Source organism: Passer domesticus, chromosome 7 (genome assembly GCF_036417665.1).
Source record: "Passer domesticus isolate bPasDom1 chromosome 7, bPasDom1.hap1, whole genome shotgun sequence".
NCBI lineage: Eukaryota > Metazoa > Chordata > Aves > Passeriformes > Passeridae > Passer > Passer domesticus.
In genome coordinates, this window is record NC_087480.1 from 10,983,700 (window position 1) to 11,010,387 (window position 26,688).

Here is a 26,688-nt window from a genome sequence, read left to right on the forward strand (position 1 = left end):
AACTTTTACTTACACTTTCTTTTAAAGAGAGATACCCATTGTCCTTTTCAATTTAGAGTAATTTGACTTCAAGACTTTCCATTAAACTAAATTTATTATGCTGGGATGTAGTCCTACAACTGTAGAATTCAACTTTAAAATTTAAATTAAATTTATGCCCATCTCCTTGGAGCTGAAATGGCAGTTCATTTTTTCATAGAGCTATCTATTACCTAATAAAGTTCCATAAAGACTTTGTGTCTGTCAGAATTATTGGCATTAAATTTACATTTTTCTAAAAGACCACAAAATAAGCAGTGCTTAAGATATGATGCACACAGCATGAACCTTGAAAATAATTACAATCACTAATTCGACTTCTTCAAAACTTTCATAATATTTAAAATCTGCACAAATAGTAAAGTAATAATAGATACACGTAATCAGATCTCATTCTATTTTGTGCATAGGTATTTTGAATTCCGTATTAACAGCTCTCTAACCTTCTTTTCACCTCTTTCTAAAATAGTGGTTATATCTTCTTCTGTCAGCTCACTATCTTTGGAAGCAAACACGTGCGTGGCTCCGTGCCGGATCATCTGCAGCATTTCATCTTTTGCCAGTTTGTTGGACTGCTGGTCTATGAGCCTTCCTACAATCACAAGGAATATGTTGAAAGTTATAATGTGGGAGTTCTAGTAGGATCGTGCAAGCAGTGGATTTTTTTACTTCACTGACAGAACAAGAAAGGAAAAACAGAACAACCATACAGAAAAAATACATTTCACTCAAGATGAGAATAAAGATGAGAAGTCAGGAACTTTGGAGAAAATGAAAAAAAAGCAACTTTGACTCAAGTCATAACAAAAAACATTTCACATTCAGATAATCTGAATTTTACACGCAAGCTCTTATTCTTATAAAGTTAGCTGAACTTTTAAGATCACAATCTTATCTCAAGATGAAAAATTACAAAGTATTCTATAATAACCACTAAGAAGTGCTTGGCATTTTCAACTTTCACACCACTGATTTCAATCCAATTTTCTAATTATTCTTCCCAAAATTTAACTGCTATCCCAAAATTTCACTTATTCTATCTCTTCTCATGCTATCAAATTTTTTCCCATCATCCTTTCAGTAGCCCACCCTTCTGTAAATACAAACAACCCTAAAAACTTGAGTTGACAAACTATTCCTCTAAGTGCTTCCAAACAAAAATACACAAAGGTGTTTTATTGCTCAGTTAACTCTTATGTGGTAAGAAGCATACGTACATCATTAATTCAACTGCCATGCAACATACCTGATTTTTTCCCTTTTTTTTTCCTTTTAACATATCACAAAATTAAGTAACACCTATTCAGCTGTACTTTACTTTCCTCATTTAGACTCACTATAAGTCTGTGTCTACAGTAATTAGAAAACAGAATTTAAAAATAATTCAGCTGAACAAGTGAATACCTTGCACATTAGGTTGATTTAGTACACTGCTATTATACACAAGGCCTGCTTTCTCTAACACTGTACGTTTGTACAGTTATTTAACCATACTTTAAGGGACTGAACAATTCTGTTGCAGACAAACATATATAGCAGTTGATACCTTGTTGTATAACTATAGAGTCCAGTCTCAGTTTTATTTCAGCTCTTTCTACAATCCTCTCTTCAACAGTATTATCAGTGATAAGTCGGAACACCCGTACTGGTTTCTTTTGACCAATACGATGCGCACGATCCTAACAAACATAAATCAGTGAGTGTTCAGCAACAAGAACTCACAAGCAATAGACAGTTAGCTTGCAGAAATAGCAGCCTCAAACTAGCATTGTACTTCTTGGTCCCTTGCCTATTCAAAAGCACAGATCACTGTTAAACCAGTATTCTAATATTTACTTATACCTGGCTATTACATTTTTGAGTCATTCCACAGCAATAAATGCATCTCCCTCATTGTAAATGAAGACAACTGAACATCTGTCCAGACTGCAGCTGGGAAGTGGACATACAACAGTACATACATGCATACACTTGTATTGCTTTCAAATGAATTCTCTCACTTGACACAGCTATTGATATTCTGTATCACTGGCTTGAGCACATAATTCCATGTGCACAGTTCCTGCAGCCACAGCTCCAACACTGCGCTTGTCCCATGCCAGCAAATGAGGTTTATGACTGACACACTATACTCATTTGTAATAAAACTTGTGTTTATCCTCTCTGGAAAACATGTCCTTTTAAATAAAAAAAAAAGTTAAACAGCTGTCCTTCAAGCTGTGGGTACCAGGATTTTCTCTTTAAACATGAGTTCTTAAATCTTTTACTCTTCATTTCTTCCTGAAAACCCTACTGAAGTTCACAAATCACAGTCTCCAGGAAGTTGGTCAACTATTGGCAGTCAACATGCATATCTAAAGGATGAGCTATTGATATTAAATATTTGATGTGTTGAAGTGCATTAAAAGAAAATTAAAAATTACAAACCACTGAACAAATGTCCACCCTACTAATCATGCAAGAAGGCTCACATGAGTTTTATTCCACATGAAAAAAATTACAGACTATTTTTTTTACATTCAGCACTGAGAGATTTGAGTAGATTTAACCCAGAGGTAACGTTCCCCCACAGCATCACCACCAAATGCCTTTATGCTTATGAAGAAACAAAAAGTAAAACCATAAACTTCCAAAATGAGAGAAATATAAGGCTGCATGCTTTTAGTTATCTGTTATTATTTTGAAAACAGCCCCCTATTATTCATTGACTATTCTCTTCTGAAAACACAGAATTAAGAATAATTCTATACTTCTATTAACAATATTGATATAGTATTTTGATAGAAGTAATCTCTCATTATGAAAATAATTAAGACAAATATCTACAGGCAAAAATCTACAATTTCCTTCACAAATACTGTTCGTGCCCTTTTATTCAATTCCTTTGTTTCTTGGTATTGTCTTGTGTAAACAAAATTTAAAGAAAAATAACAGTAGTGCAAGTTCTGAAAACAGTTATACAAAATAGAACACTGACAGCTTAAACAAACAAATGTGTATTAGGGAGTTAACTCACCATGGCTTGCAGATCTACTTGAGGGTTCCAATCTGAATCATAGAGAATAACCACATCAGCAGTTGCCAAATTAATTCCAAGACCTCCAGCTCTGGTACTCAGCATGAAAATGAATTTACTGCTGTTAGGAGCATTAAATGTGTCAATTGCTTCCTGAAAGAAAATAAAAAAGGTGTCACTAAAGTATCAGATCTTTCAAACAAGTTTCCAGTATGCTGGTGGCTTTCCAACTAAATTTCTTTTAAATTTACACCATTTTGCATATAAAAAAGAATTTCATCAAAGTAAGAAACTGTATGTCTGGACAGGTGAGAAAATCCATACTGACTCCACAACATAGTGTATTTTTCATTTAGCTGAGGATCAAATGAAACATACGTGGACTTCAGTTAGGAAAAACATTCCCTTAGCAGCCTTTGGAAAACTGTAGCATTTCTGCTTTCTTTAAACAATTACATGGCTACATATGTATATGTAAATAGTAACTTATTAACCTAACACCAAGGCTTTTCTTGTTTGCATACAACTTTCCCACCTCTCTTTCCTCATGTGGTGTCTGCCCATCAAGTCTGCAGTACTCATAACCACGCCACATGCAATAGTCTTCCAAAATATCCAGCAAACGAGTCATCTGACTGAACAGCAGAACTCTGGAACCTGACAGAACACAGAAGGTTTTGACATTCATTTTATGTTTCCACATTGATCTTATCACAGAGCTACTACAGAGCATGACTGAGAATTCATGTGAAATATTCTGTACTATGCCTAAATTAAATAAGTCTTTCTTCTCAAGTTACTTTTCTGGTAGTGATTTCACCACTCAAGAATATTCCTTGACAAATTATAGAGGAGAAACAAACAACCAAAGAAGCAGAACATCTGAAGCCATTGTAAGGAAATCTGGTGCCAACTAATGCACATAGATTAAATAATCCTATCATCAGAAATTTTCTTACAGAAAGGAGAAGGGAGGCTCTACTCTTCCTTTCCTTCTGCTTCTTCACATTTTAGTCTTACTCATCATTCCTATAAGATTTCTTTCCCTTCACGTGTTAAGATCTACAGAAAATTAATTTTCAACAAAAGCCTCAGAGAAAGTAATGAATACATTCATTGCAGGAAAGGCTAAACCTGTGCTGTTTTTGAAAGATACTTTAAAGGAGCATTCAGTTCACTGCTGTCCATAAACAGTACTCACCCTGCTCTCTGAGTTTTGCCAGCAGCTTATCCAGAACTAACATTTTACCACTGTTGGTGATGAGATGAGTGTCAGTGGTGTAAGGAGGGCCTGGCTCAGCACCATCAAACAGGTACGGATGGTTACAGCACTTCCGCAGCTGCATCAGAATATTCAGCAGACGCATCTTATCCATTTTGCCAGCTGAATTCAGGATATCAATGTCTTTCATCAGGATCCTGGTATACCTGAGGGTTTAAGGGCAGTTTTGAGCAATTTTCCATTTTTTATTTCAATGAATGAATGAAACCCTGCAATATCAGCATTCTTATTTCTGGATGTGGGAGTTGTCTTTGTTTATATACCAATGAGCTATATTACTATGAAACATCTGACTAATAAGGATTTCTAAATTCCTACCTAAATATGAAAGGGAATCTCTCTGTGAGTGACAATGATCTACCATTCACTGGACTATTTTACAATTTCATTTTAGTAGTACAAAGTGGATTAAAAATATCACTTATTTGACAGAAATTGCTACACTGACCTGGCTCCTTATCTCATGGCTCTTCTGGGTATGTAGCTCCTCAAGGTTTTCTTTTAATGTCAGGTAAGACTTTTTGGTGCATACATACTTGGCTCAAAGAAGGAAGCTTAGGAGGCATTTGTTCTTTCAAATTAACTTAAGGAAGGACAAAAGTTTCTCCTTTCTTCCCCCCAGTTCTTTTCATTACCCTTCCTGAGCTCTCTGAAACTTGTGCATTTTATTTATAGCTGTCTTAGGGCTTTGGTAAAAGTTTCTCTGACTGTCTCAACATGCAAATGTAAGGAAAAAAGTATCAGCGTGAAGAGCTATAGTGTTTATCAGAAAATAATCTTACCTTTGATGTAAATAACTCACCATTCTCTCTGCATTTTGCTGAGCCCAAGATAAATTTTTACTTCCTTCTTTGGAGGCAAACTCTTTTCTACTTCACCTTTTATGCGACGTAAGAGAAACGGCTTCAAAACCTACACAAATTAAGATGTTTTACATAGATAAACGTATAAAATTGACTGCCACAAATACAAAACTAACAGATTCAATTATCTGATATTTATTCAGAACTAATTGGTATCTATTGCTGTCATGGTGACTCCATGAGAAAAATTCTGTAAAACTAACTTGTCCAGCAATGACAAAACTCACACATAAATATGTGTATCCCTATATAAGGATTGCCATAATCATCCCAGTTGTTATCTTAAGAAGGAGCAAAACTCTTTAAATTTATAAAATTTAATTCTTTATAACATAAGCCCTGTTTCATTTCCACTAGCAGGGACAAAACACACCAACATTTCAAGTATAAGCAATGCGTGTTCTAGTTTCTCTGACCTCTTTTGCTACTGCACTTATCTCATGCACAGTAAAACAAAGGCAAAGGCAAGCCTTTATCCAGATTAGTATGACGTGTATCAGTGTACTATTCACAATAATAAATAGTTTCAAGAAGAATCAAAATCTTTTGTTTTCATATTTTATGTTCAGGTTTTGTCTGCTTCAAACAGCAACACACAAAAAGTAGTACCTATGATAGGAAGCTTATTTCATGAAAATTCTGATAGGCATTCCTGTAACTAAAGACCTTCATGTTCATCTTTTCAACTTTGAGATGAAGGGGAAAATAATGTGGTTTTCTTCTTTACAGTGTGCATGCTAATAATGACATGTGATTACAGCTTTAATTACTTACAGCATGAAGTCTTTCTACAAGTTTCTGATCACCGAGACAATTTTTAGTGTCAAACCATGAGTCAAAATCCTGTGATGAGAAACAACACAATTGGTAAGAACAGTTTATCATCTGCACTTCTGACAGACACACATTGGCTCTCTCTCATTCCAGCTGAGAGTGGCATAAATCTTGAGACAAATTACTTCTGTGAAAGAAAAATCAGACTGCAATTCTGCGCCATCTCCCCAGTACGTTGTAACATTTGAGTCAAGTGCATCATTGTGCAGACAAAATACCATTATACTCTGCTTAATATACAACTTTCCATGCTCATCACTGCAGTGTCCAAGTGCTTCCCTTCAGTGCTTATGTGATAATGGGGCAAAAAGTAAAAAAAGAAAAAACCCAATTTGAATCCTTAAGAAAATTAGATGGACAGCAGAGCAAAAATAACATAAGCACGTAATACAAGCACAAAGAAACATTAACAGTAAAGGAGAAGAAAGATTACTCAAGTTCTAAATTTAAAAAAAAAGGCTTATGTCTATTTGGATACTTCATATTCTTGCTACTTCGTTGCTTTCTCAAATTTTGCATAACTCTTGAACTATTTAAAGTATTGCACTTGCTATTAATTGTTGTGGTGAGCACCTCATGTGTGGAGACACGAGGCTGGACTCCATTTTCTCAGAAGGCTGATTTATTATCTTATATATTATATTAAAATACTACATTAAAACTATACTAAAAGAACACAGAGAAAATAAAGCTCAGAAGGCTACCAAGAACAAGAATAGAATAGAATGTATAACAAAATCCTGTGACTGCTCACAGCCTTGGCACAGGTGGCTGTGGTGATTGGTCATCAAGTGAGAACAATCCACATGGACCAATGGAAGATGCACCTGTTCCATTCCACAGCAGCAGAGAGTTATTGTTCACATTTCTTTCCTGAGGCACTCAGCTTTCAGGAGGGGAAAAATCCTAGGAAAGGATTTTTAATAAAATATCATAGCTACAATTAATGGTCTGAGGCCCCATCCACACCAGCAGAATGCACTGTTGTAACAAGGTACAGTAAGAAAAGTAGTCTACAGTAAGCCACAGAGATTTCCTGAACCTGGGTCATGCACAATGCCCATCTCCTACTAGGCTGGTCATTCTTCTCTTCTACTGATGGCAGTATGCAAATCAAAATAACAACACTGTACTTCCAAACATCAACTTACATCTGCAGAATTGAAGACATCAGGTAAAAGGAAATTGAGTAATGCCCACAGCTCATGGAGGTTATTCTGTAAAGGAGTTCCTGTAAGCAGCAATCGATTTGTTGTCTTGAACTCACGTACAATCTCTGACAGCTGGAAACACAACATAGTTATCAACACCATCTACACTAAAGCACAGTGAATCAGTTTTTGAAACCAAAAACAGTGTCAATTAAACTTAGAGACAGTGAGCTACCTTTGAAATTTGTATTTACCACCCAACAGCTTATTGCTTCTATTTAAAAAACACCACAGCTAACACTTGCAATCTGCTTAAATCAGATGCACCCTTTGTACAGAACTAACTTGCAAGTATCAAACAATTTCAATTTTACCTTAGACTTCTCGTTCTTTATTCTGTGGGCTTCATCAATTACCAGGTACCTCCAGTTAAATTTCTTGAAGACCGATTTCTCTTTAATTACCATTTCATATGATGTAACACAAACATCCCATTCACCAGGCATCATAACATCACGGATAAATGCAGCCTAGAGCAGAAGAACTGGATTAATAAACATTTATAAATATGAACAATTTTTATAGCATTCAGGGAAAGCTGACTCCACCACCATCACTGATGCAATAAACTAGCACACAAAATTCATCTAAAACATCTTCTCAGTAACTGTTACTGTAACTTCTCAGAAAGTTACTGTAACAAAAGCCTTCAATCCTTTGTACTTCAAGCACAGAGAAAGCTGGAGTTAAGCAAAACATAAATTAGTTCCTACTCAAAATTAGCTATTTGCCCTTCAGCATCATGTCTCTTTAATTCAAAGAGAGTACATACAACCAAAAGGGGAAAAAAACCTTCTGAATTAACTTGTCCAAGGATACAATCCACAAAAGTGTATCAAACCAACTTACATAACTCACTCCCAACTATCTTCTCTCTTCCCCAAACAGCTCCCTCCTCTGTCCCCATCTCTGTTTTGCAAAGCACACATCAAAGCACATAAATCCCTTCACATGAAAGGACATCATCCCATAGGAAAACCATGCAGACAGGTCTCCCCCGGTGCCCCTGAGGCCATTTCCTCTTGTCCTATCACCTACAAAAACAAGTTCCCTCAGCTGTTCCTCCTAAGCTCTGTTCCCTTCTCAGAACACTTGTCTGAACACCTCAACGTCACCAGTGCCCAGTACAGGGGGACAGTCACTGCCCTGGTCCTGCTGGCCACACCATGGCTGGTACAAGCCAGGATGCCACTGGCCTTCCTGGCCACACTGCCAGCTCCAACTCCTCTTCTAGAACCTTTCTATCCTCAAGCAATAACAGGCAGCCATGCAATCCATATAAGCAGCTACAGATGTTTCACAGAAACATCGAGCTCGTTCATCCCCTTCAGTTAGAAAAACATTCCATATCTACTTTAAGGCATGCACAATGAAAGATGAAAAGCTCTACAACAGAATCCTAGTTACAAGGCCAGGTAGGCTTATAAAATAGAAGAGTGGGAAAAAAGGTGAAGAGAGAGGTAACAAAGTGAGTGCAATAAAGAAAAATGAGTACACACTGTCACATTACAAATATGGAAGAGAGATAAAAAATAGGTGCAAAAGTCAAAGAGAAAGACAAGAGAAAAACTGACAATTCAAAGGGCTGTACTTTGATCCCAACTTATTATTTCATCTAGTGATTTTCAGTTTTTCCTCACAGTCACAAGCATAACATTTTGCATTTTTAACATTAATGCAGTTAAAGATTACTAAAATATACTGTAATTAAGGGAATAGCTTAGGGAGAAGTCCATGTACCCAACTGATATTTTTTGCCAAATAATGCATAAATTTCTGAAATGTGAAGCACTTACTCTGGCATCTTTATCTCCAATAAGGCAAACAGCACGTAAGGATGGCACCCAGCGCTTGAATTCGTTCATCCAGTTATGCAGAGTTGATTTTGGAACCAGGACCATGTGTGGCCCAGGAATGTTGCGGTAATGTTTCAGATAGCCTAACAAAGCTATTGTCTGCAGAGTCTTACCGAGCCCCTGCATTGACAAAGAGGGGGGAAAGAAAGTGAAATGCCATAGAGAAATACTTTCAAACCATTTTCTTACTATGTAATTCTGCCATTTGCTTAAAGCAAGTGACACAAAAAGTGTTAGCAATAGAATTTCTTTCATTACAATTTCAGATTTGAAAGACCAGACTGCTGTAAGTGAAGCATACTACTGCACATTCATAAAGCACTATAAACACTTCAATGTTGTACTGTGCTCAGTAATTACCACCAAAAAATCCAAAATATTATTGCTTACCATTTCATCTGCCAGAATGCCATTAACTCCATTTTCATACAATGAGATCATCCAGTTCAAACCTCTAACCTGATAATCTCTTAGTGTTCCTCCTTTCACATCTGTAAATGTAAGATTCCTCTAAGTAGAAAAATACTAATTCTAAGTAGAAAATTTTAAATGTAATCTGCTCACATCTTAATCACATCAAATCAATCAGAGAGCTGTTAACACCATGCTTACATGAAGGGGACTCCTCAAAGCGAATGCACACATTGGAGGTTTTCCGACTCTCCGACAGGAGCTCTTCATCCTCCTCCTGCTCCGTGCGCCTGTGGCGGTACCTAAACAAAGAGCCCAACCCTGATGTGTGAACAAAACCTCTTCAAAACACTGCTACAAACTTCAGATTACAACAGAAGCAATCACTGACCCACAGTGTGAATGTTCTGGTACCCTGACCCAACTCTCATGCTGTTAACACATTATTCCTCAGGAGTCACTCCAGCTTTAATCAGAAAGGCTGATAGGAAGTGCTCTCTTTCAGAGCCAAAGCTATAACCTGACAATATCATGAGTTCTCTGAGGCACTTTTTAATGAGCAACACAGAAATACAAGACACATCAGTGGTGGCCTTAGATTCAATTACCTGATAATTACAAAGTTCAGAAAAATCACATATTCACATTTTTTAAAAATTAAAATTTCTAAACTAGAATGCCATTTTGCAAACATTCAAAAAACCTAGTTGTTTGTTATTTCAAGACCTCTCAGAGGCACTACAGGCAGGCTCTCGTGCAACACTAACACAGACAGACCAGTGGGGAGAGCCAGTTGGTGCTGAGGATCCAACAACCACTACGAGGACACTGCCTTGTCACAAGCTGGTCTAGCCCCACCCTGGTCCCACTGACTGGTGCACTACCAGCTGGGTCACATCAGGGGGATTTCTGGAGTGCCCCTTCAGCATCTTGCAAAAGAAATTCAATTTGTGTGCTCCAAAGTCACCCCACAATACAGACCAAAGCATTTTACATGGTAAGAATCAGGCAACTTGCTTTAAAAGGGCATTTCTGCTCCAAGGTCACACTTACTGATGGAGCAGATGATGCTTTCAAAACAACCAGCTTTTAAAGAAATTGATACACCACTGATAGGAAATTGTCTGGATTTACTGAAAGCACAATTTTTATGTACAATCTCTAAACAAGTTATGTCAAAATTCTAAGTTGTCTGAACATGTAAGAAGCCAGAAATAAAAATAAAACATACTCCCCAGCTGAAATCAAACTCTGTTTTTCGTCTTTCTTCATCCGTGGCCGTCCCAGCTTGACTTTCAGTGGAGATGTTGGTGATTTTTGTGCTGCAGGTTGAATAAAATGTGCAAAAAGTTCTGTCTGCTTCAGGAGGAATTCAAACCTTTTTGCTCGATCTGCTTTCTGGATTCCAAAGGGAGAAGAGAATAAAAAAAAAAGAAAAATAGATAACTTTTCTTCATAAAAACATATTTTTGTTAAGAAACAATTCAGACACTCATGAGAACAACTTATATGAAGAAAAACTGACAAAACCATCTGTTAGACAACTCAGAGGGCTACAAGCATTGTGAAACAGAGCTAGAAGCTAGAGCTGCTTCATGGCACATCAGCAGTGGTGAAAGGATGCTTTAATCTTTGTCTACAAAAGATAAAGACAAAACTAAAGTTATGACTTGCAGTAAGGGATGAAATCCTAACCTTGCTCGTCAGTGGCAGAACTTCATCAGCTTCAAGGCTATCAGGATTTGATCAAAGACAACAATGTAGTAGCTCTGCTTTTAGAACTATTTCTGAAGTAAAGGTTGAACTGCTTTCACTCAGGTTTGTGAATTTTGCTGTCAGATTTCAAATTTTGAGCATTTCATTTTGCCATCTCAATGGGGCACATTCATTATGTCACACAGCAAAACGTGGCCTTCCTTATACTTAGAAGATACCATGTTACATCATTTTAAAGAAAAATATGAAAAAATGCAAATTCTATCTGAGAGAATGCAACTGTTATTAGTTTCTTTATGAGAAATCAAAACACTATGTAAAGCAATGTCCATGTGATCCCATTCACATATCATGACATCAAGGAGAGAAGTGAAACCGCAGTTCAGCATCGTGACCTTCACAAGGAACACCCGACCCAGGGCACGCCTTTCTGCAGGTCCTTTACAGCAAGCAAGAACCAACAGGAGCAGAACCGCCAAGCAGAGCGCAGCAGAACGATGCTGCCGTGCAATGCTCGATGCCGCCACACGAGGGCGCCGCGTTCCTTCAACCGGAACAGCTTCACCAACATCCCCCGGGAAAAACAATCCTGCTCTCCCCCCCGGCGTTATTATCGGATCATTTCTGCAAATAACTTGATATTTACATCGCATTCGGTTGTCAGGTAAAACCTTTATGAAAAAGAAATTATAGGAGGGGGAAGTAGAGGCATTGACGTTTATGATCATCAGTATAAAAAATCTATTCAGAGGATTCGTAGTTAACAAATAATACATGATCGTTTGGCAAAATAATCATTGTTAGTAAGGATCTATTTGAATGAAACAATATAATTTTCTGCCTGCAATATCAAAGGCTTAGTATAAACAGTACATCTTGATAAAACGGTGAAGGTCTAGCTCACAAGTGCACAATTGATAAAAGGCAGTTTTTTGGTATCTAATCCCTTTGTCTCTTAGGACAACTGAACTAACACTGTAATTTAGGAAAGTTGTAAAGTCATGTGAAACAAGTTTAGCTGCTTACTCAATTCATTCTCAAAGAACAGATTCACTGTGGCTCCTCTCTTTGGCAATAAATTAGGTGTTCACACATATAAGTATCAATTTTTCCATGTCTAACAATTATATTCTTCCCTGACTTCTGTGATATCCAGTCCTTTCAATGGATTATTTGGCATCCATTTAACATTAAAGCTTTTAAAAACAATGCAAGATAGAGGTACCAGCCTAAACCAAGAACCTACTACAAATGTCATCCAAGGAGTCTTATAATGTCCTGCAGGTTTTTGCCTCTTTGTAACACAGAAGTTACCCTGTTACAAACCCTCTCCAGCACTGGTGTCATGGACAAATCCTCTTTTGCACTGTTATGGCACACATATTATGGGGCATTTAAATATTTAAAGTCTTGTTTTTATACGAGAGAAACTGGCAGATTCAGTAGTTCAATTAAGTAAGAAGTAGCTTAAGGATGCCTCTGACATGACCCAAGGAGTCATCAAATAAAACTGACAAAAACCAATTCAAAACAAAATGGGGAGAGTTGTAATTATAAAATGTCATTGAACACTAGCTCCTTACCACAGATGGGTGTGGATAACTAAAAAAGAAACCACAAAACCAAAAATCCACTGACAACTACTGAGTATAAAAATCACAGGCTACAACTCCAAAAACCAGGCAGACAAAAATACTTGGAAGAATGGGACAGTATTGAACAGAACTACCACCACCTGACCTGTTAGACACTGTGAGAGACACGACATGGGCCTAGACATCTCCATGAATCTTGGATTTCTCTTCTGACACATCCAGGCTGCAGTAACTCCTTGAAACTGTGCGGATCCTGCTCCGACAACCAAGTGCCATAAAAAGCTGCAGTACATTTTCTCATGAAAGCACTTACCATCTTCTCTTCATATTCTGGGTCAACTTCTTTTTCAGGTCTAGCTGCCTTTGGAGGAAGTTTGAGTTGGAATGGGGGATCATTTTTCTGGAATTCAAATGTTAAAGATTTTATAAATACCAGTTTATTTACTTTTTTAGCAAAATGTATCAAACTACAGCAAAACAAGCAAACCTACAAACTGCAAGACAAGCATGCTACTTTTTAAAAATAATTATCTCAAAATTAAAGAGTGCATTAATCATTTCACCTGAAGCATCGTGTCCACGATGAAACTAAAGATCCTCACATTTATCTCTACACACAGGATCCAAATTGAAAGAGAACTAAGTTTAATCTTTCACAGAGATCTCACTATAAATCCATAATTAAGTTTAGTATCTTGAAAAGATATTTCAAAAAATTTAAAAGTTTTGGTTTCTAACTGTCAGATTCCTAATTGTAAGTTGCTGACACTTGCATTTCAGTTGGGTTTTTTCTGTTTCCACTTCTAGATGAATAGGCACAAGTTCAATTGGAAACACAATTTAACACACTTAACCACAAACCTAGGAAGACAGACAACCAACCAACTCAATCCATGCAGCAACAAATCCATGGACACTCTCAGACAGCAGAAGAACCACCTTATTTACTATATATGGAAGAAATCTAAGGAATTGTAACTAAAATTTAACTTTTGTTAATGAGATTCGTAGCTGTGAATAAATATTAATGAAGCTCAAAGCAGGTTTTTCACAACTATACTGGTAAAATGATGAAATGGGTCTTTTTCCCCCTACTAAAGGAAAACTTTCCTAACTCGTCTTTGAAATATGCCAATAAAAAATAAACTGATTTTGAGATGCTTTAAATGCTAAAAATGTTTTTGAAAAGCTCTGAATAAACTGAAAGGAGCTGCAAGAGTGCATGTCTGCATAAAGTATAACAATGCAGAGCACAAATCTGCTTTAAATATCAGACTACTATTAACATAATAATTACTCTAAACTATTCAGGGTCCAGCAGCAAAATCAGGCCAAAATGGTACCAAATATTTAAAAATCTGTTAAGCAACACTGCATTTAAATTTCAGAACTGTTACTGATAAATACACATGCCAGCTTCTTCTTTAAGCAAAATCATGCAAATGGGAGGAATATTTTCTGAAGTCAGAGATTACTGCTGCAAGTTTGGCCCAAAGCCATAATTCCCTGCAGAGGTGAACAGTACTAAGTGCATAATGAAGCTGCTTGACAGCTTCATGATTTTACACATGCTCCAGCTCACCTGTGCAAGGCCAAATGTTGCAAACAGGCAGCATTAGAAATATTCTATTCACTTAAATGTTCTTCAATCACACAGTTAATCAGCTCATCTCAGAAAACAAAGTTACTCCAACATGCCAAAGAGAGGTGATACAGATGTGTATATTCACACCCCCATTACATCACTAAACAACATACACTCCAAAAATACAGACTGACATTGCTAATATCAGGTCCAGTCCTTCAAGTGAAGTGTCAAATTACTCCTTAAATGAAAACAAATTCACAGTAGGCCATTTCAGGCATCTCCCTCACTTGCCCCAGAAATAAATTAGATATGTGTTACTGGAAAAAAGCTGCCTGTCTACCTCAGAGAAGTATGAAGTTTCTTCAAGCAGAACAACTCGGTATTAGGAGAATCCCTTAAAAATGAAAGTTCTCCAAGCAAATTGCCATGCAATATTATCTTTCTTAGCCCCAAGGCAGACAGCTGCAATGCCAGTTCTGTTCTTACTCAGATTATCCCAGAAGGATAAAACTTATGGTGGCATACAAATACAACTTATTCTGAAATAAGTATTTTCTCAATAACACACTCTGAGTTAAAATAGCAAACGAGCTGACCTCTTACTGCAGCCACAGCACAATAAAATCACAGTGCACACCTTAAAGAGAAAACACACTGTCCCTACCCCCCCAGCTTCTTATTGCAGTGTTTCTGTTGAATACTGATGACTCCTATATCAGAAATAACAGGAGATTGTCAAAAGGCAGTGAAAGATCATGACACATGATCCCTGTGCCCCTTCTCTCCTCACAATGGGGAGAATTCCCTGCAGGTCCCCTGAGCACTGCTCTGTGCCAGGGGTGCCAGGCAGGCAGGGACAGGCACCATACCCAGACTTGCTTCTGCATGATGCTCTGAATTACAGAAATCACTAGATTTTGGTACGAGTAGTAATACTTCCCCCTAACAACCGGGCCATGTAGCTTAATACAACACAGAAACATAAAATCTTTCACGAAGTCTGAGAGTTTTTCCCTAGAAACTTTACATAACATATCTTCATCACGTAGAGGGCTGCCTTGTCAGGACCAGGACAGCAGAAGTCTCTGTGCAACTCACCACCACAAAAGTAGTTTCATTTTTAGCTCAGGAAACTCGTCAGTAACAATCTGTCTCTACTCTAGAGCCTATTTCCATTATACATTAAACAGTCCCCTGAAAACTGGTACCAACACCTTACAACATCCACGCAGCACTTTCAAAAAATCCTGAGCATTCCACAGATACAAAATACTCCCCTTAAAATCTCTAATATTAAACTACCCTAAACAGAGTTCCCAAATTCAGGCTGCGAGATTTCTACCCAGAAAGTTTAACAGTCCCAAAGTGAGGAGGCCCCATGAACACCTGAATAAACAACTGGGAACAAGAACTGCTGCTGCTGCTTTAGCTGCCTTCACTCTTGCAACTTGCGCTACTAAAAACTCTGAACAGATGCACTAAGAATAATTAAATTAGGGTTCCTTCTGTGCTTAATTCACATATACAAGGTGAAAATACATTTCCAAACAGTCAGTAAGACAGTTGTGGTAGTACAACAAGGACTATTTATGAAGTAAAACACTGACAGGGGAGCAGAGCACAACAGGTTGCATGACTGCCACTGTTATGCAGATGCTGTGACTGTACAGTTGACATGCACAAAATTTTGCAGAGTAAGTTGAATAGAGAAATAGCCCTTAAATATTTTCTCTTGAGTAACCAAGTAAACCGTCCCATAACTGTTTGTATGCATAATAAAATAAAGCTTCAAACATTCTTTACAGGCAAAATGGACTGTCAGTAAGTGGGATAAAACACCTGAATGTATCAGTAGCTCTGCAATTTTCTCCAGTATCATAAATATATGATGTATGGTCCTCATTCCTACTAAGTTTTTTCTAAGATTCATTCTTCGGGTTAAACCTTGTTCTGTTTCCAAGGATACCTGAATACGTCACTTTCTACATGCCTTGTGTCTTTCTTCCAAAAAGCTAAGGAGAGGCGGCTGGCAGCCATAGGCGTCCTCTGGAGGGGTGCATTCTGCACCAGGGCACAATTCCAGCCGGGCAGGGGCAGGAGGAGGCCCTGGCCCCTGCCAGCCGCCAACTCCCGACACTCCCTCCCCGAGCCCCCGGAGCTGCCGGCCGCGGGACAGCTTTCCCCGGGGCACGGGAAAGGAAACAACAGGGCGGGGGCTCCGGAGCACGGGCCCCGCAGGAGCGGCAGGCCGCGGGCTGGAGGGGCTCCGCACGGGCTCCACGGCCGCGGGCTGCAGGGCCGGGCGGGGGGCATCGCGGGGCCGCCGGGCGCTGCTGGGGCGCTGCCGGAGGGCAGGCCCGGGCCGGGGGTGTGTCCGGGCGGGGCCGGCCCGCAGGGCGCTCGCGGGCCGCGCCGGAGGGGCCCGGGCGGCCTCAGGGCCGGGGCGCCGCGGGCCGAGCAGGGGCTGCAGGAGGGGGCGCCCGGGCCAGGCTCCACCACCCGCAGGGCCCCCCGGAGCGGAGCGGTACCTCCTCGGCGCCGGGCTCCTGCGCGGCGGCCGTGGCGGAGGACGTGGAGGCGCGGGGCTCCTCGCCGGGGCCCGGGTCCATGGTGAGCGCGGCGGGCGCCGGAGCCGCGGGGGGGCGGGGGCGGCCCCACCGCCCCTCGCGCCGCGCGGCCCCGCCCCTCCGCCCGGCCCGCGCCGCGCGGCTCTCGCGATAGCTGCGCGGGCCGGCGCCGGGCGGTGCTGCCGCTCCCCTCAGAGCCCCGTGCGGGGTCCAATGGACCTTACAGATCGTCTTGTTCCACTCCCCGTTGTGCTTTCCCACACACTTTATCTATTCCAGATTGCTCCAGAGCTCCATCCAGCCTGGCCTTGGACATTTCCCGGGATCCAGGGGCAGCCACAGCTTCTCTGGGAAACCTGTGCCAGTGTCTCACCACCCTCACATTAGATAATTTCTTTTTAATAATTAATCCAAATCTCTCCTCGCTGTTCAAAACCGTTCCTCTTTGTCTTATCTGCCCATCTAAAAATTGCTCTCCCCGCATCATGAGCCCCTTCCAGAACTGAAAGGCTTCAACAAGAGCCTCCTGTTGAGGCGGAGCAGCGCCATGTCAGCTGCTCTTTCGTAGTTCAAAACTAATCTCTCCTCGTACTTCAAAACCTCTCCTCGTAGTTCAAAACCATTCCTCCTTGTCCTGTCTGCCCATGTAAAAAGCTGCCCTCCGCCCTGTCATGAGCCCCTTCTAGAACCGAAAGGCTTCAGCAAGATCTCCCCAGAGCCTCCTGCTGAGGCGAGGCAGTGCCATGTCCGCCTGTCCCCACAGCAGAGGTGCTCCAGCCTCCCGGCCTTCTCCATGGCCTGCTCTGGGGTCACTCCAACATGTCCCTGTCACACTGGGGACCCCAGAGCTGGGTGGGGGTGTCACCAGAGCCGGGCATTGGGCCGGGATCCCATCCCTCGGTGCTGTGGGTTCAGCGCGCAGCTCCAAACCCTGCTGCAAATGGCAAGCGTGCTTTCCCGAACTGCTCCATGCGGCACCAGAGGGAAAATCATCTGTTAATGTCTGCAGGTCTGAGGTACCAGTGGAGCTCACAAAGCAAAAATAGCTTGCAGGATTTTTTTTTTCCTGAGCAATTTTAAATTCAGCAGTGTTTGCGTATTTCTTTTGAAAATTGCAATAATGAAGCCACTCAGTTTAGTTACTAGCAGTGCACATATTTCTGACTGTCCATGCAAGATGTTCAGATTTTCAGCTGCTGAGCTGTAACTTTGCTCATACTGCTAAAAAATCCCAAAACAGTCCTTGAACTGGCAGACATAAAAACCATAGCTCCAAATCAGCCATGTTCCCTAGTGATTATTTACAAAGGCAATAGCATGAGCGTTTTGTCCACTGGCAGCAATGAAACCTTAGCTCAGTAGGCAGAATGAGCAAAAAATGCTACTTCAGTCCAGTAAAAAGCTCAGTAGCTATCTGAATCTTTTTTGTATAACTCAACAACTAAGCTGAGCGAATAGGTTATTGCAGATCTCATACGCTGCATTTAGAAAAACTTCTGAGACCTCTCTTCCATCTATACACTGGTTCCAGGGAAGTGCCAGTAACATATGTCTGAACTGTTTCCATGACTGTCTGATTACTCTGAAATTCAGTATCTACTTTATGGCCCATCATAGCCTGTCTAAGCTCCAAACTCCCCTTTTTCATGTTGTGGAACAGCTGCAAAGCAGTAACAGTGTTGTTCCAAACTATTTAGCACCTTCTGTGTATGCTACATCATCCACAAAAAAGCAAGGCCCACAGCATCTGCAGTAGCCCTTGCACATGATTTCTTTTTAAAAGCTTTGGGAAGTACATTTTTCATAGAGCAATTGCGAAGAGTGATGTGACTGGTTTTGAAAGAGTACTCCAAATAGCTTTTCCAAGCAGCACTCTGTAGAAAATGAACTTTACCGTTAGCTATGAGAAAGTCTCTGAGGTGGGAAAATTCCAGTCCATGATGTGGTTGTTCTTAACCTTCAGAGCAAATAGTGCACTAACCACTTTTAACATCTGACTTTCCTTCTCCACTTTCAAATGCTTGAAGCTTCTGTTTATGCAGAACACTCTCAAGTGTTTGTCACAGCTTGTTTTTTCCTTGGAATTCACAGGAACATTGCATGCTGTACAAAACAATCAAGCTGCTGCTTTCATGAACGATCTCTTTTGGCTATTTTTTGCTTGTGTGCTTCACATTTACATTTGACACTTTGCAAAGATGTTCCTAGCTGCTTCTCTTAGACTATGCAATGTACTCCTTGTGGATCTACAGCAGTGGCTGAAAAAATCACTTAGTCACACAACACTGTTATAATTTAATAATCTAACTAATTATTTTTAAAAAGTATGAAGTGCTTTTTTGTACTTAATTAGTATACTAGACTTTGTAGTCATATTTGAAAAATTCTACTGAATATATCCAATTGTTTGAGGGGTTTTTTTCATGTGTTGGGAGGTAAGGGGCTAGTTGTCCTGTTTACATTGTAGATTTAGCTGTGAGCTCCTTGTTTTCCCAGGTTCATTACTCTGTATTTTACAGTCTGCCAGATATAATCACCAGAGCTGAATGTGTGGCCTGCTAAATTCACGAGAACAAATAAACTCACCATGCCAAGAATCTGCCAAATCCACGCAAGGCTACTGCTGGCAACAGGTTTGTAACTCAGACCAGAGCTGAAGAGCAGTGGCTATGGCTGCTAACTAGAAAGGGAGTGAGAGGATTATGCAGGCACCTGCTGAAAAAAGAGGAGCCTTCAAAGACCTGAGCCCCTTGGTGAGCAGGAGGGGTTTGCCTCCCGGCTGTCACAGCAACCAAGAAACTCAGTGCTGGTGAAATGGAACCATGTCAATGCACCGTGGGGATGGTGATCTGCTGTTAGCAGTAAAACCTTGATTCTGTAGCAAGCAACAGCTTAAATAATAAAATGTGTCTGCGATATCAGTTGTGATGTGTCTTTGCTGACTTGAAAAGCAGATTCCCAAGTGGCAGTGCCGCTGTGCCACCAGGTGGCAACACCGGCCTGTACTCAGCTGTGGCAGTCCTGACAAGGGGATCCGGCAGCCCGAGCACTATTTGATGTGAATGCTGCTCGGTCTTGAAACTATTCTGATCAAGAATAGGAAAAAAATAATAAAAATTACTTTGCAAACAATCTTTTGCTAGCTGTTGTTTAATTACCTCTATAACTGTATCACGTACGTATAGCACTTTCCTGTAGAATGGCAAAAGGGTTTTGTTAAGAAGGGTCTTGGGAAGGGTGTATCCTGTTACTCTGGGATCTGTTCACTCCCACATGCACATTCAGGAGGCTCTCCATTGAATGCCATAGTCCAAAATCCACTTCTGGGACCCTGGTCGTTTCTAGCTTAATCGTACCAGCAATTAACTTTAACCACAACTGTGCAATGCATGTTAACTGTAAGCAATAAACAGCTTTATAATTCAGCTTTATATATAAACAGCAGGATCTGGAGGTAACACAGCTATCTCTGCGATATTTGCAAGTTGACTTGAATAGTTGCCACCTTTATCTCCATGCCTACATCAGCCTCCAAGTGTGATCAACCACAGTAACCACACATTACCCTGACTGCAGCACTGCTACCCACTTGCTTAAAATGCTTATATCAAGTGTTGCTATTTTAATATTGCTGTTAGTAACAGGCTGTTTCTCTACAAGTTGCCTTGGCTATGTCCAGTAGCACAGTTCTATGCATTTTTGCACTTACCTGTTTCATTCAGTTCCTTATTTCATAGGTTCCCTTCCAAGTTTACCAACTTCAGGGCTCAATATTATTTTTCTTGTTCATAGGATTAGAAAGAAGCCTAGGACTCCTCCTCTAGAGCTTACAATAAAGAAGGTGCTTCTGAAATGTGCTCTTGGTTTATGTGCCACTCATTTGTAAGCCAGGTTTTGCTCAAGATGCCATTCCTGAGGATATCTGTGGCTGCAGGGCTTTGCAGCAGCCAAGAGATGAGAGCAGTGCAGTTCATTTGCTCCCTGATTCTGCATCAGTAACAGGCAACAGTGTGCCCTCATAGACTGGACATTGAATATTCTTGTAGAAAAGGGTTTGCATGATTTTGTTGTAGTTGCTTGGAGGTTTTGTGAGGGTTTTGTTGTTTGGTTTGGGTTTTTTGTGGTTTTTTTTTTTTTTTTTTGCTTGTTTCTTTTTTTCTCTTGTTTGTTTGTTGGGGTTTTTGTGATGCAGGCTTCATACCAACACATCAATTTTCTGTATCAAGTTTTCATTTCACCCAATGGAGAGTCTCTAGTGTTGCCAGAAAGGTTACAAATGCAAGACCACATTCAGCATTGGGAACTATAACAAAATAGCTGATGTGTCCTTTTTATCTGGTTCAAAGTGTTGATAGCTGTACAAATATTCTTTGTTTTTACAACTTTATCCCAATATTGCATTTTCAGTCCAGGCTTTAGTAGCCAGAGCTTTATTGTGGTACTGGAAAGTCTTCTAATATCCCTGTGTTTCCCAACTACACAGGTTTTTGTTAACTTTTTTTTTTTTTTGGCTGTGTTCATTGTTGCATTGGGAGAGCCAGGAGCTCTCACAGTTTGTGTTCCTGACCCCTTGCACAGTTACTGGTGTTTCTGCAGGTGAGCAGTGGGTTAGTTCTAGATTCTAAAAAACAAAATTGGTCCTAACAAAGAGAGTTATTATTTTTTCCTCAGATCAGCCCAGCAAAACAACTCAACTGCCCACGCACAGAGGGGCCAGTGCCAATACAGCAGCAAAACAGATCTACAGCAAGACGAAGGGTGGGATTGCAGCCACACTAATTTGTATCAGTTTAAGCTACCATAACCAGGCTTTAATAAACAGTTTTACAACTGTGTATTCTGTCCTGAATGCCAGATTTTGCCCACCTACAAACCATGATGTCATCCAGATATAACAATGATTGGTGATTCCTTTGGAGGTCATAAAATATTTCCTGTTGTAATAAGCTTCTACTTTGCCAAAATCTGAGCACTGTCTCAAGAAGACAGTCCCTGATTAGAAGAGTACTTTAAAAGAGATTTTAGATCAAAGCAAAAGCCATCAAAAGTTTCCTCCAACTGAAATAAAACTGAAGCATAATTTGCTGCTCCCTTCAATGGCATCTTTTTCTCCCCTAACCTATGCAGTCATTTTGAAAACCTGTAAAAACAAACTGCCCTTAACAAACACAGAGTATTATAAAATCTGGAATATCTGTGAGAATCCAGTGAGCATGTTGGTGCAGTACAGCCTTTAACTCTCTTAAATGTTGGTCTCTTAAATGTTGGTTGGTCAATTTCTCCTTCACAATCTCAATTTCTTCTTCACAAAGAATTCTCTTACTGCTTTGCCCAAAACAATTTATCTCTCTCTTAACCAAAAGCCTGTGGGTTTGATTTCACACCGATCACAGATTATTTGTAAACGTAACAGTTCTTGTTTGAAGGTTTTAGCATGCACCAGGATTTCCTTTGAACACAGGAAATGCACAAAAGGATGCTGCAAAGTACTGCCTGCCTAAGCCTTGCAAACATGGCAGATCCATTCCATAAGCCAGAAGCCATCACTTCAGTTACTACAGGCTTGACCCTACTGTGAAATACTTGTAATCTTGTCCTTTATATCTATTTTTACTTGTAAACATCTACACACTGTGAAAAACTAGACCGAAGCTATTATATTTTCCAGAGTACTATCCATTTCTGCTGAGGGGTCTGTTAGACAAAAGTATTTTGTCCTAGGCCACATAGGATATGTGTCTGCTTTTCCCCTTTTCCCCTTGCTGTCTTTTTTTTTTTTTTCTTTTTCTTTTTTTTTTCTGCTATTTTACTTCCCTGACTGCCTGGGCCTTCTTTCTTCCTCATCCTGTACTGATTCTTCCTTTTTTTGTAACAGTCTCAAACACACAGCTGCCATCAAAACAATCCCTTCTTTCCTGCATTTGCATTCTTCACACTGAGCAACCTTTTCCACACAGAGTTCAGAAATCTGGTGTGTTTGCTGTATTTTGGTGTATTGCTTTATGCTCTATTTGCTGTATTTTGCTCTATTGAATCATATTAAACATAGTTAATTGCCTGGAGAGGGAAGGTCTCTCACCCACAGTTCTGCCATCAGCATGAAAATTTCTCCCAAGTGTAACAGGTAGGGTTCCTATTTATTCTCAGGCATTTTTGGGCAATCTAGAGAACAGAGGCAGGCAGTGTCCTCTGTTAATTCTCCTGGGTTCATTTTCTCATCACTCCAGAGAGTTCTCTGGTCTCAGCAGGACTGAGACCCATCCTCCAGTTCATGGCAACTCTTCCACATTTATGAGTCTGAAAATAGCTAGACAGATATTTTTTCATCTAAACATAAAACTACAGACTTCTTTTTCCATCTGTTTCTTCATACTTATGTGGAACCCGTTTTTAAGCTAGTCTGGAGTAAACTGGTCTCAGCAAATCCTCACTTTCAGGATATTAAAATTCACATAATGATTTGTTATTTCTGATCTGGAAGAAGCATATCATAATCTTGATGTCAAATAGATTATTTTGGGTTCCTTTAATAAAGTAAAAAAGGTAAACTTCAAATTGCTATATAAAGTAGATCTCGTGTGAGCTGAGTACTGATCATTGTTGTGTATGAAAAATTAAGTAGATTTTTCTTAACTCATAAAAGTTATTAGGACAATATAGTAGAAATTTTGGATCTTTGAAAAAGCCTTTGTATCTCCTCCCTTAATTGCAAGGATTATTTGCTGACCTTGCGGGGCCAGTAATATCATTACCCCATTAGGAAATCCTCACAAAAAGGTTGCTACTGATTCACATGTGGAAAGGAACAGCCATGACTTACTTCACTTCATCACCTGTGTAGACATCATAAAATTGTTTATAGTCTGCAAACAGAAGCTGAAAGTTACCAAATCCACAATTATTAGTGCATGCTTTTGTGGATGACAGGGAAGAGAGAAACGTCTCATCTGGCAAAAGAGCTGGGGCAGAGATTTGAACCAAAGTGAACCTGTTTGTTGCCACTCCCACTTCAGAAAAAGACAGTTTTATGTTTGTAAATAAATTCATTATTCAGAGAACTCCGGTCATCCACCAGCTACTTTCCTAAACAGGAGACTTTGCTATGAGATGCTGGATGTCTGCTGCTGTTTCCCAGAGGAGGTTAGTGCCAGAGGGCGTTGGTCTGTTTTCTGAAAGGGTTTGACAGAGTTCTCCCCATGTGTCATGAGAGCTTTTGGTAAAATTAGATTCTGCCCTGTCCACAACAATAAAGGCCGTCCCCACATGCAGCTCACACAGTTCACAGCTTCCTGGAGCAAAACCGCAGCAACGTTCCTCTGTTGTCTTTGTCTCTTTTCACAATGGCTCCTGCTCTGAAATCAGGTGTCTGCCCAGGGGGTGTCACTGCCGCCAAGGTCCTGGGGGTGACAGAGCACAAACCAGGCAGGCAGAATATATTCATCAATCAAACAGCACAGTGCACATGGGTCAGCATCACCCTGGGCCTGTGGTCAGGCTCCAGTTTTGGTCGTTAATTGTTTAAACAACAGCAATAAATCGTGACTCTGAGCATCTGAGTGCATTCCTCCTTTAGACCTGATTTGTATGGTGAGGACAGGCTGTTGAAAGGAAGAGCAAGGGCTGAATTATCCCGTGACTTTGCTAAATTTGTCCTTGTGAATGGAGAGAGAGAGAGTGAAATACTTGTCTGCAGGGGGGAGCGGAGTGGTAACTGTCAGGAACAGCTGGAACATATATACTGTGTCATGTCTTTTTGTGGCACTGGGCTTCTCTGCTTGCTGAGAGAATGCTGCAGAGGCATGTTAGCATTCTGCTGAGTAAGTGTGCTGCGAGTTCCATATGTAAACAGGGATCAGTTGCTAGATGAGAGAAAAAGGCTGTTCTCCCAGGGCTGTGGTTGTCTCTCGCATGCACCTCAACCTTCTCAATGCCTGTGTGGTGTTGTAAATTAAATGTGAGGCTAAATTCTCAGAAAACTATCTGCTTGTGGAAATTTCAGTTGAGATAACTCTCATCTCTTTCTCTTTTTATACCTATAAATTTGTGAATGAAATAAATCCTTCTGATTTTTTCCATCCTATCCATCCTGATTATCCATTTGCGCGCAAGGAAGTAAGAGCTTTCACTACTCTCAAAATTAATGATAACAGTATCAGTTGCTTATCAATAGAAATGGATAAGCTTAAATAGCAGACTTCTATCAGTGGCCTGTCAAGTCATGAAGGAGATTCCCATCAATGCAAGTAGCCATTTTGTTCTCTTCTGCTTTATTAGTGTTGTTTTCCTCTGGGACATCAGGAAATGAAAGGAGTACACCAGCACTTCCATGACAAGCAGAGAATTCTCTTAGGAATCTGGCTGATGTGAATTGCACACACATCCAGGGTTAAACTGACCATGGCTGCTGTGCTCTTTGCTAGTGCCACATACCGGGTTAGTCTGGGGAGGGCGGTGCTGCTTTGTGTGGCAAAGGGCTGCAGGGGGGGCATCTGTGAGATGCTGGCAGATGCTTCCTCCATGGCCAACAGAGCCAAGACCAGCTGGCTCCAAGACAGACATGCCACTGGCCAAGGCCAAGTGGTCTGTGACAGTGGTAGCACCTCTGGGTAATGTCCTTAGGAAGGGGAAAACAACCTGTTCAGCAGCAGAAGACAGGATTGAGACCTTTCAATTCTATTTCCAGCATCAGTTCACTCTCTACATATGTCTTCAACTCTAAGATCGTTAAAATAAAGACCCTGTCATTCACCATCATGATGGTGGATTTAAGAAAATAATTTAATGATTTAAATGTGGCTGGAAAATTTGTGCATGGATCAGGACAAAAGTGAAATCCCACTTCTTCCATCAGGATGAGAAACCATTAATTTTTAGACCTGTTATTGTCAAACACATGCATGAGTGGTACATTATCAGCACAATGAAAGTTGTCAGTGTAAGAAAATAACTTTATTGGCTCTTTTAATGTTTGGAGCACAAGTACCAAGAAGGCAACAGCAGCTTTCATAACAAACATGTTAACCCCCACATGCTCTGCTTAATTATGGCTTCCTGTATTTCTCCTCAGGCTACTGGCATCATAAGTAAGTTGGCACAGATTTTATTTATTCTGAATGTGCTGAGTGCAAGTGGCCGGGCAGGTGCTTCGCAGGCAGCTGAGCCATTCCAGCAGTTCCAGAGGACAGGAGCCTCTGACAGAGGAGTGACACATCGAGCAGGGAACAGAATCACTGCACCCCTCCCTGTCACCATGGCTACCACTCAGCAGGCGGGTTTTGGGCAGAAGTGCCAATTTAAGCAACTGCTGATTTCTTCTTATTGCCCCTGCATCACCCCCTCCCTTGATAAGGTTCATGCTATAGCAGGTCACAGCACTCATCAGATCAGGAAACTAGTCCTGATACAGCTGGAAAATAATCTCTCTCTGTTTTTTTGACTCATTCTTTTCCAAACAGTCAGGTTTGTGATTCAGTTCCTCATGTAGACACAGAAATGCACCATGTCTGTGCAGCGGAGCTGATGGCAGAAGTGCAGGGACAAGGATGGGGACTGCTGGTGATTTAAGCAGCACTGTCACTGACCACAGCAAAGACAGAGGCAGAGCTCTCCTTAAGGCTGTGGTCTGCTATTCAATGTTTAAATTCATTTGGTAGCCCAGGCTCCTTTTTCCCCTGTCCTGTCCCCTCCCCACTCCCTCTGCTGCCTTTCTG

The 26,688-nt window shown here is 40.4% G+C and overlaps 1 protein-coding gene and 1 long non-coding RNA gene across 2 annotated transcripts in view; one reads left to right on the forward strand and one right to left on the reverse strand.

Moving 5' to 3' along the window:
• Positions 1-17,098, reverse strand: part of SMARCA1 (SWI/SNF related, matrix associated, actin dependent regulator of chromatin, subfamily a, member 1) — a 34,494-nt gene extending 17,396 nt beyond the window's left edge. The window contains exons 1-15 of the mRNA XM_064426823.1: positions 16,940-17,098; positions 13,137-13,223; positions 10,744-10,910; positions 9,714-9,814; positions 9,492-9,592; positions 9,042-9,221; positions 7,560-7,715; positions 7,186-7,317; positions 5,975-6,043; positions 5,140-5,249; positions 4,257-4,483; positions 3,591-3,712; positions 3,056-3,208; positions 1,586-1,718; positions 483-631 (exon numbers count right to left, since the gene is read on the reverse strand). Coding sequence (XP_064282893.1) covers positions 483-631; positions 1,586-1,718; positions 3,056-3,208; positions 3,591-3,712; positions 4,257-4,483; positions 5,140-5,249; positions 5,975-6,043; positions 7,186-7,317; positions 7,560-7,715; positions 9,042-9,221; positions 9,492-9,592; positions 9,714-9,814; positions 10,744-10,910; positions 13,137-13,223; positions 16,940-17,020 — 1,968 coding nt within the window. The 5' untranslated portion in view covers positions 17,021-17,098. The remainder of the gene's footprint in view (positions 1-482; positions 632-1,585; positions 1,719-3,055; positions 3,209-3,590; positions 3,713-4,256; positions 4,484-5,139; positions 5,250-5,974; positions 6,044-7,185; positions 7,318-7,559; positions 7,716-9,041; positions 9,222-9,491; positions 9,593-9,713; positions 9,815-10,743; positions 10,911-13,136; positions 13,224-16,939) is intronic.
• A 53-nt stretch (positions 17,099-17,151) lies between these two features.
• On the forward strand, positions 17,152-19,896 carry LOC135304448 (uncharacterized). The gene is made up of 2 exons (XR_010365841.1): positions 17,152-17,994; positions 19,498-19,896. It is a non-coding gene; the product is annotated as an uncharacterized LOC135304448 (long non-coding RNA).
• The last annotated feature ends 6,792 nt before the right edge of the window (positions 19,897-26,688 follow it).